Here is a 12,726-nt window from a genome sequence, read left to right as displayed (position 1 = left end):
ATATAGTCACTGTTATAAATAGCGGTAAATAGCCCCTCAATAGCGAACGCTAATAACGTTAGCGGTCCCTTTGCGCGACGCTATCGTCCGCTACGCTATCGCGCAATAACGGTGACATATTGCGGAATATGTCTATTCGCAAAAGCGGCCAATAGTGTGTTATAATGGTAAATAGTGAGCGATTGCATTCGAAATTTGCTTTTTGACTGCTATTTAAAAATGGTTTGAGGCTTATTTTTTTAAAAATTAAACTCAACCCTTGATCATTTCATTCCACCGTCTCCTATGGTTTTCAGCATATTCCCGCCACCTCTCATAGCCTCTGGCACCTACCTTGATACTTCCTCTCACCTCCTTCACCGTGAGCTCCTCTTAGGACAGTCCTGTCACCGCTAAGCTCTTCTTCTCGAAGATAACTTTTTGACTCCTCCAATCATCTTCGAAATTTGCTTTTTGACTGCTATTTAAAAATGGTTTGAGGCTTATTTTTTTAAAAATTAAACTCAACCCTTGATCATTTCATTCCACCGTCTCCTGTGATTTTCAGCATATTTCCGCCACCTCTCATAGCCTCTGGCACCTACCTTGATACTTCCTCTCACCTCCTTCACCGTGAGCTCCTCTTAGGACAGTCCTGTCACCGTTAAGCTCTTCTTCTTGAAGATAACTTTTTGACTCATCCAATCATCTTCGGTATTATGTGATGGTTACATGTCTATTTCATGTTTAGGATCTCTTTAAATCATCCAATATATACTTTTAGATTTCTTAGATTTTTCTTTAATTTTTCTTTTTTAGTATTTATACATATTTGAATAGACCGCTATTTGACTTTCCGTTTTTTACCGCTATTTTGCCACAATAGCTCGAAATAGCCTTAGCGATGCCTCACCGCTACGGGACGCTATCCGCTATCGATAACCTTGCATATAGTAGATTCAGATATAGGTAAAACAATGCTTCATTGTTTCTAATACATACTTTATATGTTTTCATGTGATTTGTTCTGTTGCAAATAAAAAAAAATTCTTATTCTCCATTCTTAGAAACATCTAATTCTGGCTCCATTTATATTTGTCCATTTTAGTGTTTGATGTTTTAACATTTGATGCAGAAGGATGAAGAGGAAATTGTCGAGAAGGTCATTGAACAAGAATATCCTGTTGTCAAGAACAATTCTGATGTAACAACTGCATCTAACCGTAAATCTAAGAAAAAGAAGAAAAAGAACAAAGATTGCTTGACATCTACAAAAGTCAAAGCTGAAAAGTCAATCGATTCAGTTCTAGCTGATCTATCTTTTAACACAAAGTCCTCTCAGGAAGTTGAGATTGAGAATAGTAGAGCTCAGAAAAATGAGGTTCAGCCTGGGAAAAAGAAACAAGGTGTTAAATCTGTCCTACTGGTGGACCCTAAACACTTAAAGGCTGAAAATGAGCTCCGAAAAATATTTGGTTCCAAGGTCGTCAATTCATTTGAAAATAATCACAGTGCTGGGACCTCAAGGCAGATGCATGGTGGAAGACGCATAGGCCACAACCCGAGGAAGACAATTCTTGTATCTCCAGCAAATTTTTGGCCTCGTTGGGACGGCTCCATCTCCATGGAAATGCTGGAGATAAAAAATGGATTACATTATTTTAGGTATGTATTCTATTGACAAGGGTCTAGATCGGAGTAATTGAAATTTGTTGATATATTTTCATCTTCCTTTCTGCTCTACGATCTAATGGAGACCATACATCAAAGATACCAAACTCGTTAACTTGAGCCAAGTAGTGGAATGAAGTTTGCAATCCATGTATCTGCATGTGCTATGTAGCAGAATTATATAATGCAAGCTGGTCACTTTGCGTTTTTCTCGATCCTCTCCTTCCCTGCATAGCCTCTTGTGTGTTATGTTAATAGAAATGAGATTAATGTGTGCCAAAACTAAATTAGGGATCAACTGCTTAATATGACGGGGACCATCAAGCACAAAACTTCGAAGTGAGCGGTGCCCATATCTGTCATGTATGGATGAGGGCAGTTGCATAACTCTTCTTGATGCATAATAAACACTCTGGAGCCTTCATATTGTAGTTGCATCAGCTTCTGCGAAATTCTAAAGATCCTAAGTCGAACACCATATATATGAGCTATAATACTGCGTAGCTTATGGTGTTCGCTACTTCCTACTGTGAACCTTCTAATCTTTTACGTCTATCTATGTATTTGCCTAACTTACAGGGTCTTGAGATTAAATATATTAGGTAATTCTATTTGTTTCTTCCTTTGATATTAGCATATGTGATCTCCATTCATACATAACATAATGGCATTGCCGACATGTATTGTTATATACATAATCTTCCTCAAATTCTTCTTTGCTTCGTATCCTACATAAGTTCATCTGTTTTAGTTATCTTGACGAAATTAAATATGTAGAAGTAATTATGGGATGCTATCCCCTTTATCAACTCTTATCATAACAGCTTTTATTTTGGGTACATGGTAGTCTGTTTATTTTCCCATCAAAAGAATGAAAGATATGTGTTCTACTCTTGTATTTTTCTAGGGACATAAAGGGATTGGTAATTTCAATGCTATCTATCACTTGATACAATTACGCGCTGTTTCACCTTGTTTCTTCACATCCTCTAAGCATTGTTTACTTATTGTAGTCATACCATGCCGCCAACTTATTCTATTTTCCTTGGATCTTCACTTGTTTTGTATGCCTGTGATCAACTTAATTGAAACCAATCAAAAGTTTACATGTTTTACTTGGACATGCGAGTCATAACCTGGTACCTAAACATGTTCACATTTGATACTTTCTGAAGCACCTGAGTGCACTCTCAGTGTATGTGGAGAGTGACTAATAGAGGCAATCCCTTTACAGTTCAGTAAGTTGATTTAGACCTTTGCCAGCTGCTATCTGCATGTAAAAGTAATTGTGGAAACATCTTGATTTGATTTAATTTGATGATGAGTTTCTCAAGGTGTTCGAGTGCTTGACACGTCAAAGAAATGGAAATTCAGAAGTATCTGGATAACATCAAGAATTATGTGTGTTTCCGTAGTATTATCCTCAGCTCCGCGAGTCTTTGATCTTTCCCTCCAGTTTGTGGGCTTTTTTGCTCTGCTCTTTCTCGGCATTTAGCGTCCAAATTAACATCAGGCTCTTGTGTTAATGTACCTGTAGCTTTATAGCTGCCTTTAGATCTGAAGTAAATATTAGGTTCACGTTATTGGAATTGACTAACTAAATGTGGAAGGTTGTGCCTTTAGATCTAAAGTAAATATTGTCTTCAAATTTCTTGTAACCTGCTTGTAATATCCTTTTAGTTTGCAAATTAACCAAGCTCCCTTTCCTCCTCTCTTATTACGGCTACTGCATCCTCTTATCTCATCTCCTTCTCCTCTCTTTTCCTCTTTCTTACATGATCAACTGGTTGTAGCTTGTTAGAATGAGTATTGGACCTATGTCCCTCTCTCCCTCTCTTTTTGTTCTTATTTGAGCAGTTAGCTTTAGCTTCTGAAAGTGAGGATCAAACCTATATGACCGAACAAACGTACTATAGCAGCATCAAGTTTCATGACTGCTTCACTAGAAGTTGATAGCCTCATTTCTTCTTCGGAAATTGTTAGTGTTTCCGTAAATCAGGGTTCTTGAAGCTTTGTACAAGACTGTGTACTGTGTAGTGACGGATGAACTTTAACAGGCTTGTTTTATATCATTTGATCTAAAAATTATACCTACTACCCGAAGTAGTATAAGTTTATAAATGCAGTGACATGCCACCTCTTTATCATTTCCATCAATTTCTTTGGATTTTAGCATTATATTTGCAGCTTCACTATATTGTTTGCTATAAACCAGATAAACTTCTCTATTTCTTCCTATATTCTTTGAAATTTGCGCAACATTTTTGTTACAAAAAGATATCAACTCACATACAAAGAAAACATGTAAAACATATTCATCTTAATTAAACAATCATTATCAATGCAGAACTTGTAGTGCGACATACAGTTATCATCATCTGACCTGATATTCACTTTCATATGCTAGCCAAGGGCATTCAATTTTCCACATCTTGATGTTTTTGACGTAGTAAAGCCATTTCACTCTCCTTTTTACACGTATGACATGGGTTTTTAGCAATTTCTTTTGTCTCTTAACCCAAAGTCTTTATATGCATTGGTAATAACATTAGGTGCTAGCTTTGGGTGGAAGCATCTTTGCTGTTTGATTCCATTTTGATGTGCTGATATTGGTGGGTTCTGTTGGATATCAGTAATGTTCCTTTATAATGGTGTTCTGTACCCACTTGCACCTTTGGTTACAGAATTATCATCATTATATATGTTTCTGACTTTCAAATATTTTGATACGGGTATTATGATAATCTTATTGCAAATACATCCCTGACTTGTTACTAAACCCATCTTTTTTAGGTATGTGCATTCAGCATCTTACCAGCATGCACAACAAGCATTTGAAGCTGCAAAAGCCATCAATGATATTAATGCGATTGCAAGCATCTTAGCACATTATCCTTACCATATTGAATCCCTGCTGACTTTTGCTGAGTTATACAAGTATTCAGGAGAACATCAGGCATCTGCAGATGCCATTTCAAAGTGTTTATTTGCACTGGAGTGTGCATGGCATCCAATGTTCACCCCCTTGCAGGGAAATTGTCAATTGAAGTACACTCATGAAACAAACAAGCCTCTATTCACTGCGCTTTTCAGCCATATGAAGAATATGGATAGACGTGGCTGCCATCGTTCAGCTTTAGAGGTCTGCAAGCTTTTGCTGTCTTTAGATTTGGATGATCCAAAGGGAGCACTATTCTGTATCGACTATTTCTCTCTCAGGGCACAAGAATACAAATGGTTAGAACAGTTTACTGAGGAGTATGGTAGTGATACCTCCCTGTGGTTGTTTCCAAATTTCTCATATTCTCTTGCTGTTGCTCGTTTCCATCTTGAACGTGAGACTGCTATGGAGATTGAGAAATCCTCGTCAATTGATCTTATGAAGCAGGCATTAATGCTTCATCCTTCAGTGCTTCAGAAATTAGTTGAGAAGGCGCCCCTGAAGGATTCAGTTTGGACCCAAATACTGAAGAACTCACTGTTTGGGTCTGCCAAAGCTGGAGGCCCTACGCTAGAGCACCTTATTAATATGTATGTGCAGCGAAATTATCTTATATGGAGATTTCCGGAGCTGCAGGGTCTACTGAAAGATGCAGCACTGCTAGTGATTGAGTCATCGAAACAAAACAGCAGTGAAGCCAAGGATTGGGCATGTGTTAGGAAAGAAGCGTTCTCATCAGAGAAAAACGAGTAAGTTTTGCTTAGTTTTGCTTGTCGTAAAGCCTGCCCCTGGAAATGTTAATATTCCATTTTAATTCTTTTTATGAATCAGCAATGCTGACATCAAATTCCTTCTGAGTAACATGGCAATTTCTACATGCATGGATTTGGCAGCCTCCTTAAGTTTAAATATCAAAATACTAGAGACCTAAGATATAACTAAATATGGCAAATTCCTTTTGCAGACTAATTTTTTACTGCAGTAATGCATGCAAAATTTATCATGGGCATTAAGTAAGGTGAATAGGAAAAAGAAAGAAAAGAAACCTGCACAGAGACCTTAATCTACAATGTGCTATGTAAAAAATCAAATGAAGAATCCAAGTATATTTTTGGTTACACATCCAGTGTTTCTACTATTGTCGGTCTCCACTGTGCAGATTGCTATTCTAATTCAGTTCATTAGTTTTGAACTAGCCTTAATCTTGTTATGTAATAATATATTGTCAATAATTCATTTGTAATGTAAATAAGATAAATTTCACAAATACCATGAACTTTCCGGGGTTTTGCACAAAACTATCGTTAACTTTTTATTAGAGATGACTACCATGCACTTTCAAAAGTGCAGAAAGATGCAAACTATTGGAAATTGTTCATAATGGCATTGACATCTTGGATAAAACATCAAAATTACCCCTATTAATATCTGTGAAGAGAAAGAGGGGAAGAGGGTAAAATAGAAGTATGTAAAGCGCGTAAGGGCAAATTGTCCAAACTCCCGTGCGAAATACTTACCCTCACTAGCGTCAAACATGGTTGTCTAGTCAACACTTCCATTGCGAAATACTTATCCTCACTAGTGTCAAACATGGTTGTCTAGTCAACACTTTCATTGTACTTCTCTCTTATACAAAAAAGTTTATGGTAGTGTTCATGGCTCCTTTTTTTGTGAAAATTTCCCCTGTAAATAGCATACCTACGCTATTGTTTCCCTTTCATCAGATTTCTGGTTCATGTATCTGTAGCCCTTGCTCCTTATGATAGTAACATTTCCTCCCTTTTGCAGGTATTCACACCTGCTTGTCTCCGATTTTTCCGATACAACACCATCACTTCCTCCTGAGGAGCTACAACAGTTTATGGCCGGTCCACAAATGGTGCATGAGATGCACGCTGACGATATAGGAGCTGCCGCTGGAAGAGTGCCTCCCCCTCGTGAGGTTGAGGGGCGAAATGCAGCCATAGTTTTCTTGGAATCTCTTCTTCCTTGGATCCACTATGGAGACGACAGAGATGAGCATGATCAAAACGTTAACTAGAGAAGGAGAGATGACAGCGATTCTTTTGTGTGGTGGTTCATTTCTTGGCCCATTGAAGTTTTTTTGTTGGTTTTTTTTAATCTGCACATCATGTTTTCTCATTTGATAATCCTCAAACGAGTTTAGGCAGGCCATGTATATTATTGGAGCTTTTGAGAAACGTTACTTGAAGGACATTTATTTTGGTTAGATACAGTTTATTTGAATCCGTCTCTTGTGGTTGTTTTGTGAGTCAGGCTAAAATTATTTGATGGGGGTGGGCATAATTTGGTGTCAGGAATATTAGCTTCAGTTTCGACAGGTACTAGATAGTATTTGAGGGAGTGGATAGCAATCTTAATGATTTGATGGACTAGTTTCAAAATATTAAAGAATTGTTATTAGGTTACAACTAAAAACACTCAACTAACTTTTTCCAGTTACTAGATCAACCACAACAACAGCATTTATTCAGGTAATTCCCATTACTGTCATCATTTGTAAGGGCAAGGAACCGGAACTGCACCTTGGCCACTAGAAGCAGCTCTAAATCTTTATATGCTCAAATGAAGTCTTCACTGAAATAAATTATGATAACTAATTACAACTATAAAGACCATTACACACTGCAATATATTCAAGTTGACAATTTTACCTTGCAATGTTCATGACAAATTAATAAGAATATTTGTAGCTTGTTATGTTCATTGCGCCCGGCATAATATTATTTAGGTGAATAGACTCCCCTCAGTGAACTTTCTTTTTACCATCTAAGTGTAAAACAATCGGCATTAGAGGGTCTATCTGCACCAATAAAATTGGAAAGGGGTCTACCCGCCTCAATAAAAACCTCTTATTAAGGTTTTTAAGAGTAAAATTCAATTAGGAGTCTATCTGCTTATAGTTAGAACTCCATGTATCTATCTGCGATTTAACTCTTTTCTCCTTCTCTTTAATTTCCTTTCTCTTTTTTACTTTTCATGAATTTTGCCTCTGGATCTATTTTATTAAATTTTAAGATGGGGCAAAGGGAACTATATCCACTGAATTGGCAACATCTCAGATAAAATTATAACATTCTCTTCTACATTGATTTTCTAAAATTGGATAATATAAGAAAAAGAGTAGGGAAACGACTCCTAAATTTGCAAAAGTTTTTTCTCAAAAAATATTAAACCCAATATTAAAGAACATTAATAAATTAGCAAATCGATTATTATGGTTTGAAAATCCTCCAATTTGACCTTGTTAATTATAGTCTAACAAGTTGTATATAACTGCTTTTTCTTTCTTGCAATTAAACAAAAAAAAAAAAACAAACATTAAAAGAGAGAAAAATGAGAAAGAGAAAACAGGAAAAAATTATCTCATCAACAGAGGGATCAAGAGGAGATCCGTATCTTACTGTAAATGTCATCAGTGAATTAGAAAATGGCCTGCTAAAGCACTCGTCAGATGGGGCTACTACAGAAGTCAAGGTACTATTAAATTTGAAGTTAAACACATAAGAGGAAATATTATGTGAAAATGACACATTGCATGAGGTAATATATTTATATTAGGTGAAATATCGTAAAACCCCCCTTAACTTTGGAAGATTATCAAAAGACCCTCCTTAACTTTAAAAATATCAGAAAACCCCCTTAAGTTTTGGGGTTATAAGAAAACCCCCTTAACTTTGAGATTTTATCAAAAAGTCACCCTAATTTAGGGGATTTTCTGATAAAATCTAAAAGTTAAAAGGTATTTTCTGATAAAATATAAAACTTAAAGGAGCTTTTGTGATAATCCCGATACTTAAAGGAGATTTTTATGAAAGTTAAGAAGGGTTTGCCGATAATTGTCCAAAGTTAAGGGTTTTTTTTCCTTCTTCTATATTTATCCTTTATATAATTACTTTAGTAATAATGCAATATCTTGATTTTATTTTTATCTGCTTTTGATTTGTACTGAAGGAACATACAAAGGCAAGGGAGAGGGCGGCCCCCATCTCATCTGAGGAGGTTTCGGAGGAGATCGACAATCTCATCATTTGACACGAATGAAAAAAAAAAAAAAAAATCAAGGTAGTGCAATATATGGTTGCTTAGATTTTACATTCATTAAACAGATAAAAGAGGAAATATATATTATGGGTAAAATGACATAGTATGGTTATGAATATCACGTATCGGGTGCTAATTAATAATATTACCCCATTACCACAGGGGATTTTAGAAATTATGAAAGATGATTATATGAGAGTTATATTTTGCAAGAGTTTGTGTAGGGTATATAAATATAACGTGGAAGGAAACTTATTTATCTATATCTATATGAGAGATCATTCTTTAATTAATTTGTAACGTTTGATAAGTAATAGCTCCTTTTCTGACTGAGAAAATCTTAGTACTATAGCGTTGAGAGAGTATTGTACTTGTATTGCTCTATTTTCGCATTAAATAGAAATAAATATTCACTGCAAAAAAAAAAAAATACTGCTATGGCTTGGCCTCACATGACCAAGCAGGGAAATGTCTATATAAAAAAGGAGGGTCAAGAAAGAGAGATTAAGGAGAATGATTAACATAGTTAGCCCTTTCGATAATTTGAAGGACTAAATTATTAACTCGTTATATAAGTTTTATTTTAGCCATTGTAATCATTTTTAGTGTTTGAGAATAACTATGGTTTTGACTCTATTCTTTATAATTAGAGGGGTTAACTCTCAATCCTTCTAAAAAGGAGTACTAATGAACCATTCATTTTGAGTGGTTTAACTCATGTTAATCTCTATAGAGGGATTAGCTTAACACTTCTGTTTTTTTTATATTTGACAAATTATATAGGATTAGGATTAACTAACTTCAACCCTTATATAGCTCCTATATATTTCAGCTGCCAATAATGAAACAGAAGAAGAGTTCTGATGAAGCACATGAAGGAATTGTGTCCTTTAATCGAATGTGCAATTACTAATTATGGAATGGGACATTTAATGGAGATTTACAATCCGGTTATTTTAGGTAGTCATAGTGCTTTGCTAGAAGCCAACTATGATTTATGGACTTTATGTTATAAAGTTCATTGCTATTATAATTGGGTCCTACGAGGTCACACCCTAAGAGTTTATGGACTGGATATATTGGGAGAATTATTATATAAAGTATATAATATAAAGTTATATAAGATATAACTTCAAAATAGAGTTTATTAATAATAAGGAGTTATTGTTAAATAAAGGATAAATTTATTTATAAATGTTATAAAAGATAATATTTAATTATAGAATTAAATATGACTTTAATTAGTGGATTATATTTAATTATAGAATTAAATATGACTTTAATTTGTAGATTATAAATAGGAGTGGTTTTTCTTTAGAAAATCCAATCCAATTCCACTTTCTCTATATACGTGAAAGTGTTACTACTTTCTCTCCCAAAAAACCTTTCATCTTCAACCTAGCAGTTGATTTCTAAGGATCCAGATCTTTGCTCGGGTGGATCAACTAGAGGAGTTTTCAAGTGAGACTCTTAATCTCTCCATTAGAGAAGGCTTTGAACACGCATCAAGAGGTAATCGTTTTTCCTTTTTCTTAATCCAATTGATTTATGCAATAGATCCTTCGTTTAGATGTTAGGAAAACGTTTCCTGCAATTCCGCTTAGAGCATCTAAAGTTTCTACAGCATAACTCCATCTCATTGAGTAGTCAAAGAAGCTCGTCATCCTCCCACAAGGTAATTGGACCAATAGACTCCTTCACCGCTCGTTCTCCCAAGGAGATTACCCAAATAGTAGCAAAGGAAAAACAACCAACGAAGGACGCCAAGCTTAAAAAGAAGAAAAGTGAGGATGTATTATAATACATCTCTAAATAGTTCATAGTTAATATGATTAATTATTTATGTTTTTTATTTGGACAAATTGCATGTCTTACTTGAATAACATTTCATATATGATTATTGCATGTATGTTTAATATTATGATATTATTGCATGTGGTGACTAGTATGGCCCAAATTAGGATAGATAAATACGATCTGCACATTGTTATGTTCTTCTTGTACACGATCTGTGTATCGTTATGTATTTTTGTAATTTAAATTTATGCAAGAAAGTTTATTCAAATTTATGTAACACAAGAAGAAGAAGATCCTATGATGACTAAAGGATGGTGATCCAGAAAGTCAAGACTATTGAAGATTAGATCTCTTTAGGGGCCATACTAGGATCCAAATTTTTATTATTGCATTATGTGAATGTTTTTATTATCTCTTGCCTTGCATGAATGCTTGTTTATTTATATTATTTAGTTCGCTTATATATAGACAACCATTACATGCTAAAAGTCCCTTAAAAGAATATTGAGATTATGCCTTTCCATGTCATAACCATGAGGCCCTTGGAATTCGTTGGATAGTTTTCGCCCTAGCGAGGTGTCCTTCCTTGACCTTGGGATAGTGCGGGTATGTCTAATAGGGGCATGCTGCATTGATATGGTTGTAGACGGTAAAAAATACCTCTATGGGTCTACAGGGAATTTGTCTACAGTGAGTTCGCACGCCCAGTTCTCTGACACGGACCTAAACCGCGTAGACGTCGACTGTGCTCAAATCCAGGTTCGCCTAACGGTCGACTCGCCAAGATTTGGGGAAGTGCCTTAGTACGCTCAAGTTTCATCTAAGATAGGATCTTGGAATTATTTTACTCACAAGGGACAATATTATATTGAGTAGAATATGCAATAACTTGTTATTTAGAACATGTCTAAAATAAAGTTTTTTGCATTTCAAGCATAATTTATCTGCATATTTCAATTTCTGTTTTGTAGTTACTATGTCTACTGAACACCTCAAATTCACGCTCCGCTCAATTGTTGAGAAAAACAAGTTGAACGACACCAATTTTCTTGATTGGGAACGAAATCTGAGAATTATTCTCAGGTCTGAGAACCAAGAGGATGTCCTAGAAACACCCATCCCAGAGCTGATTGTCAACTCATCTGATGAGGATAAGGCACGTCACAAAACAATATGCGAGAGGTCAAGGAATGTTACTTGCCTCATGCTGGCTGCCATGGAACCTGGTCTTCAACAGAGGTTTGAGGATCAGGATGCCTATACAATTATGAGAAATCTTAGAGATCTCTTTAAGGAGCAGGCCAGGATTGAGAGGTATGAGACCCTTAAGTCCATATTGCAAAGCAAGCTCGAAAAGGGGAAACCAGTGGGGCCACATGTTTTCCACATGATAGGCCTGTTTGACAGGATGGCTCGACTTGGGAACCCCTACAATGTTGAGATGGCTACAGATATGATCCTGTATTCCTTACATGATGGATTTGCTAATTTCAGGCAGATGTATCACATGGGAGCCATGGGTAAGACCCTCAATGAGCTGCATGCTATGCTCAAAACTGCTGAGCAAAATGTCTTGGTTGAACCTAGGAAGGATGTTCTTATGGTCAACAAAGGGAAAGGGTTTAAGAAAGGGCCACAGAAGAAGCAACAGTCTCAAGGGAAGGGCAAGACAGTTGTTCCACCTAAGGGAAACACACCTAAAATAAAGGTGGCTGCTGAGCATGACTGCTTCTACTGCAAGGCTAAGGGGCACTGGAAGAGAAACTGCCCCAAATATCTGGAAGATAAGAAGAGGGGTGCCTCTGCTTCAGGTATTTGCGTCATTGAAATCTTATCAACTAACTCCAATTCTTGGGTATTAGATACCGGTTGTGGTTCTCACATTATTTCGAATGTGCAGGGACTACGAAATAGGAGACGGTTGCAGAAGGGTGAGATAGATCTTCGCGTTGGAAATGGAGCAAGAGTTGCTGCACTTGCCATTGGAGATTATAGTCTACCGCTACCTTCTGGCTTGGTTTTAGAACTTTATAATTGTTATTTTGTTCCTTCTATTACTAAGAATTTGATTTCAATTCCAGTTTTGAACCTTGAGGGTTATAATTTTGTCATTAAGGATTGTTTTTCTATTTTTAAGAATGACATCTTTTATGCTCAAGCCCATATGAATAATAGTGTATTATACATATTGGATCTCAAATCTGAAGTTTATAACGTTGATACAAAACGGCAAAAGTCGAATGACATAAGTGAAGCCAATCTATGGCATTGTC

The 12,726-nt window shown here is 36.0% G+C and overlaps 2 protein-coding genes across 2 annotated transcripts in view; both read left to right on the top strand.

Annotated features, from left to right (window-relative positions):
- LOC109826775 (transcription factor 25) overlaps positions 1 to 6,854 on the top strand; it is a gene marked incomplete at its 5' end in the record, with an annotated part of 9,155 nt that extends 2,301 nt beyond the window's left edge. Inside the window, 3 exons of the mRNA XM_020393797.1 lie at positions 1,115 to 1,644; positions 4,444 to 5,340; positions 6,380 to 6,854. Of these exons, the coding sequence (XP_020249386.1) occupies positions 1,115 to 1,644; positions 4,444 to 5,340; positions 6,380 to 6,632 (1,680 nt within the window). The remainder of the gene's footprint in view (positions 1 to 1,114; positions 1,645 to 4,443; positions 5,341 to 6,379) is intronic.
- On the top strand, positions 11,937 to 12,508 carry LOC109826376. Its single transcript, XM_020393409.1, has 2 exons — positions 11,937 to 12,264; positions 12,354 to 12,508. The coding sequence occupies exons 1-2, from the start codon at positions 11,952 to 11,954 to the stop codon at positions 12,365 to 12,367; spliced, it is 327 nt and encodes a 108-aa protein (XP_020248998.1). The 5' UTR covers positions 11,937 to 11,951; the 3' UTR covers positions 12,368 to 12,508.

Source organism: Asparagus officinalis, chromosome 10 (genome assembly GCF_001876935.1).
Source record: "Asparagus officinalis chromosome 10, Aspof.V1, whole genome shotgun sequence".
Taxonomy (NCBI): Eukaryota; Viridiplantae; Streptophyta; class Magnoliopsida; order Asparagales; family Asparagaceae; genus Asparagus; species Asparagus officinalis.
Note: the sequence above shows the minus strand (reverse complement) of the source record. Positions and strands in the feature narration are given on the sequence as shown.

Bases quoted from the DNA above. Each gene is read 5' to 3' on its own strand.
- LOC109826376 (XM_020393409.1), top strand. From the start codon at position 11,952: ATGTATCACATGGGAGCCATGGGTAAGACCCTCAATGAGCTGCATGCT.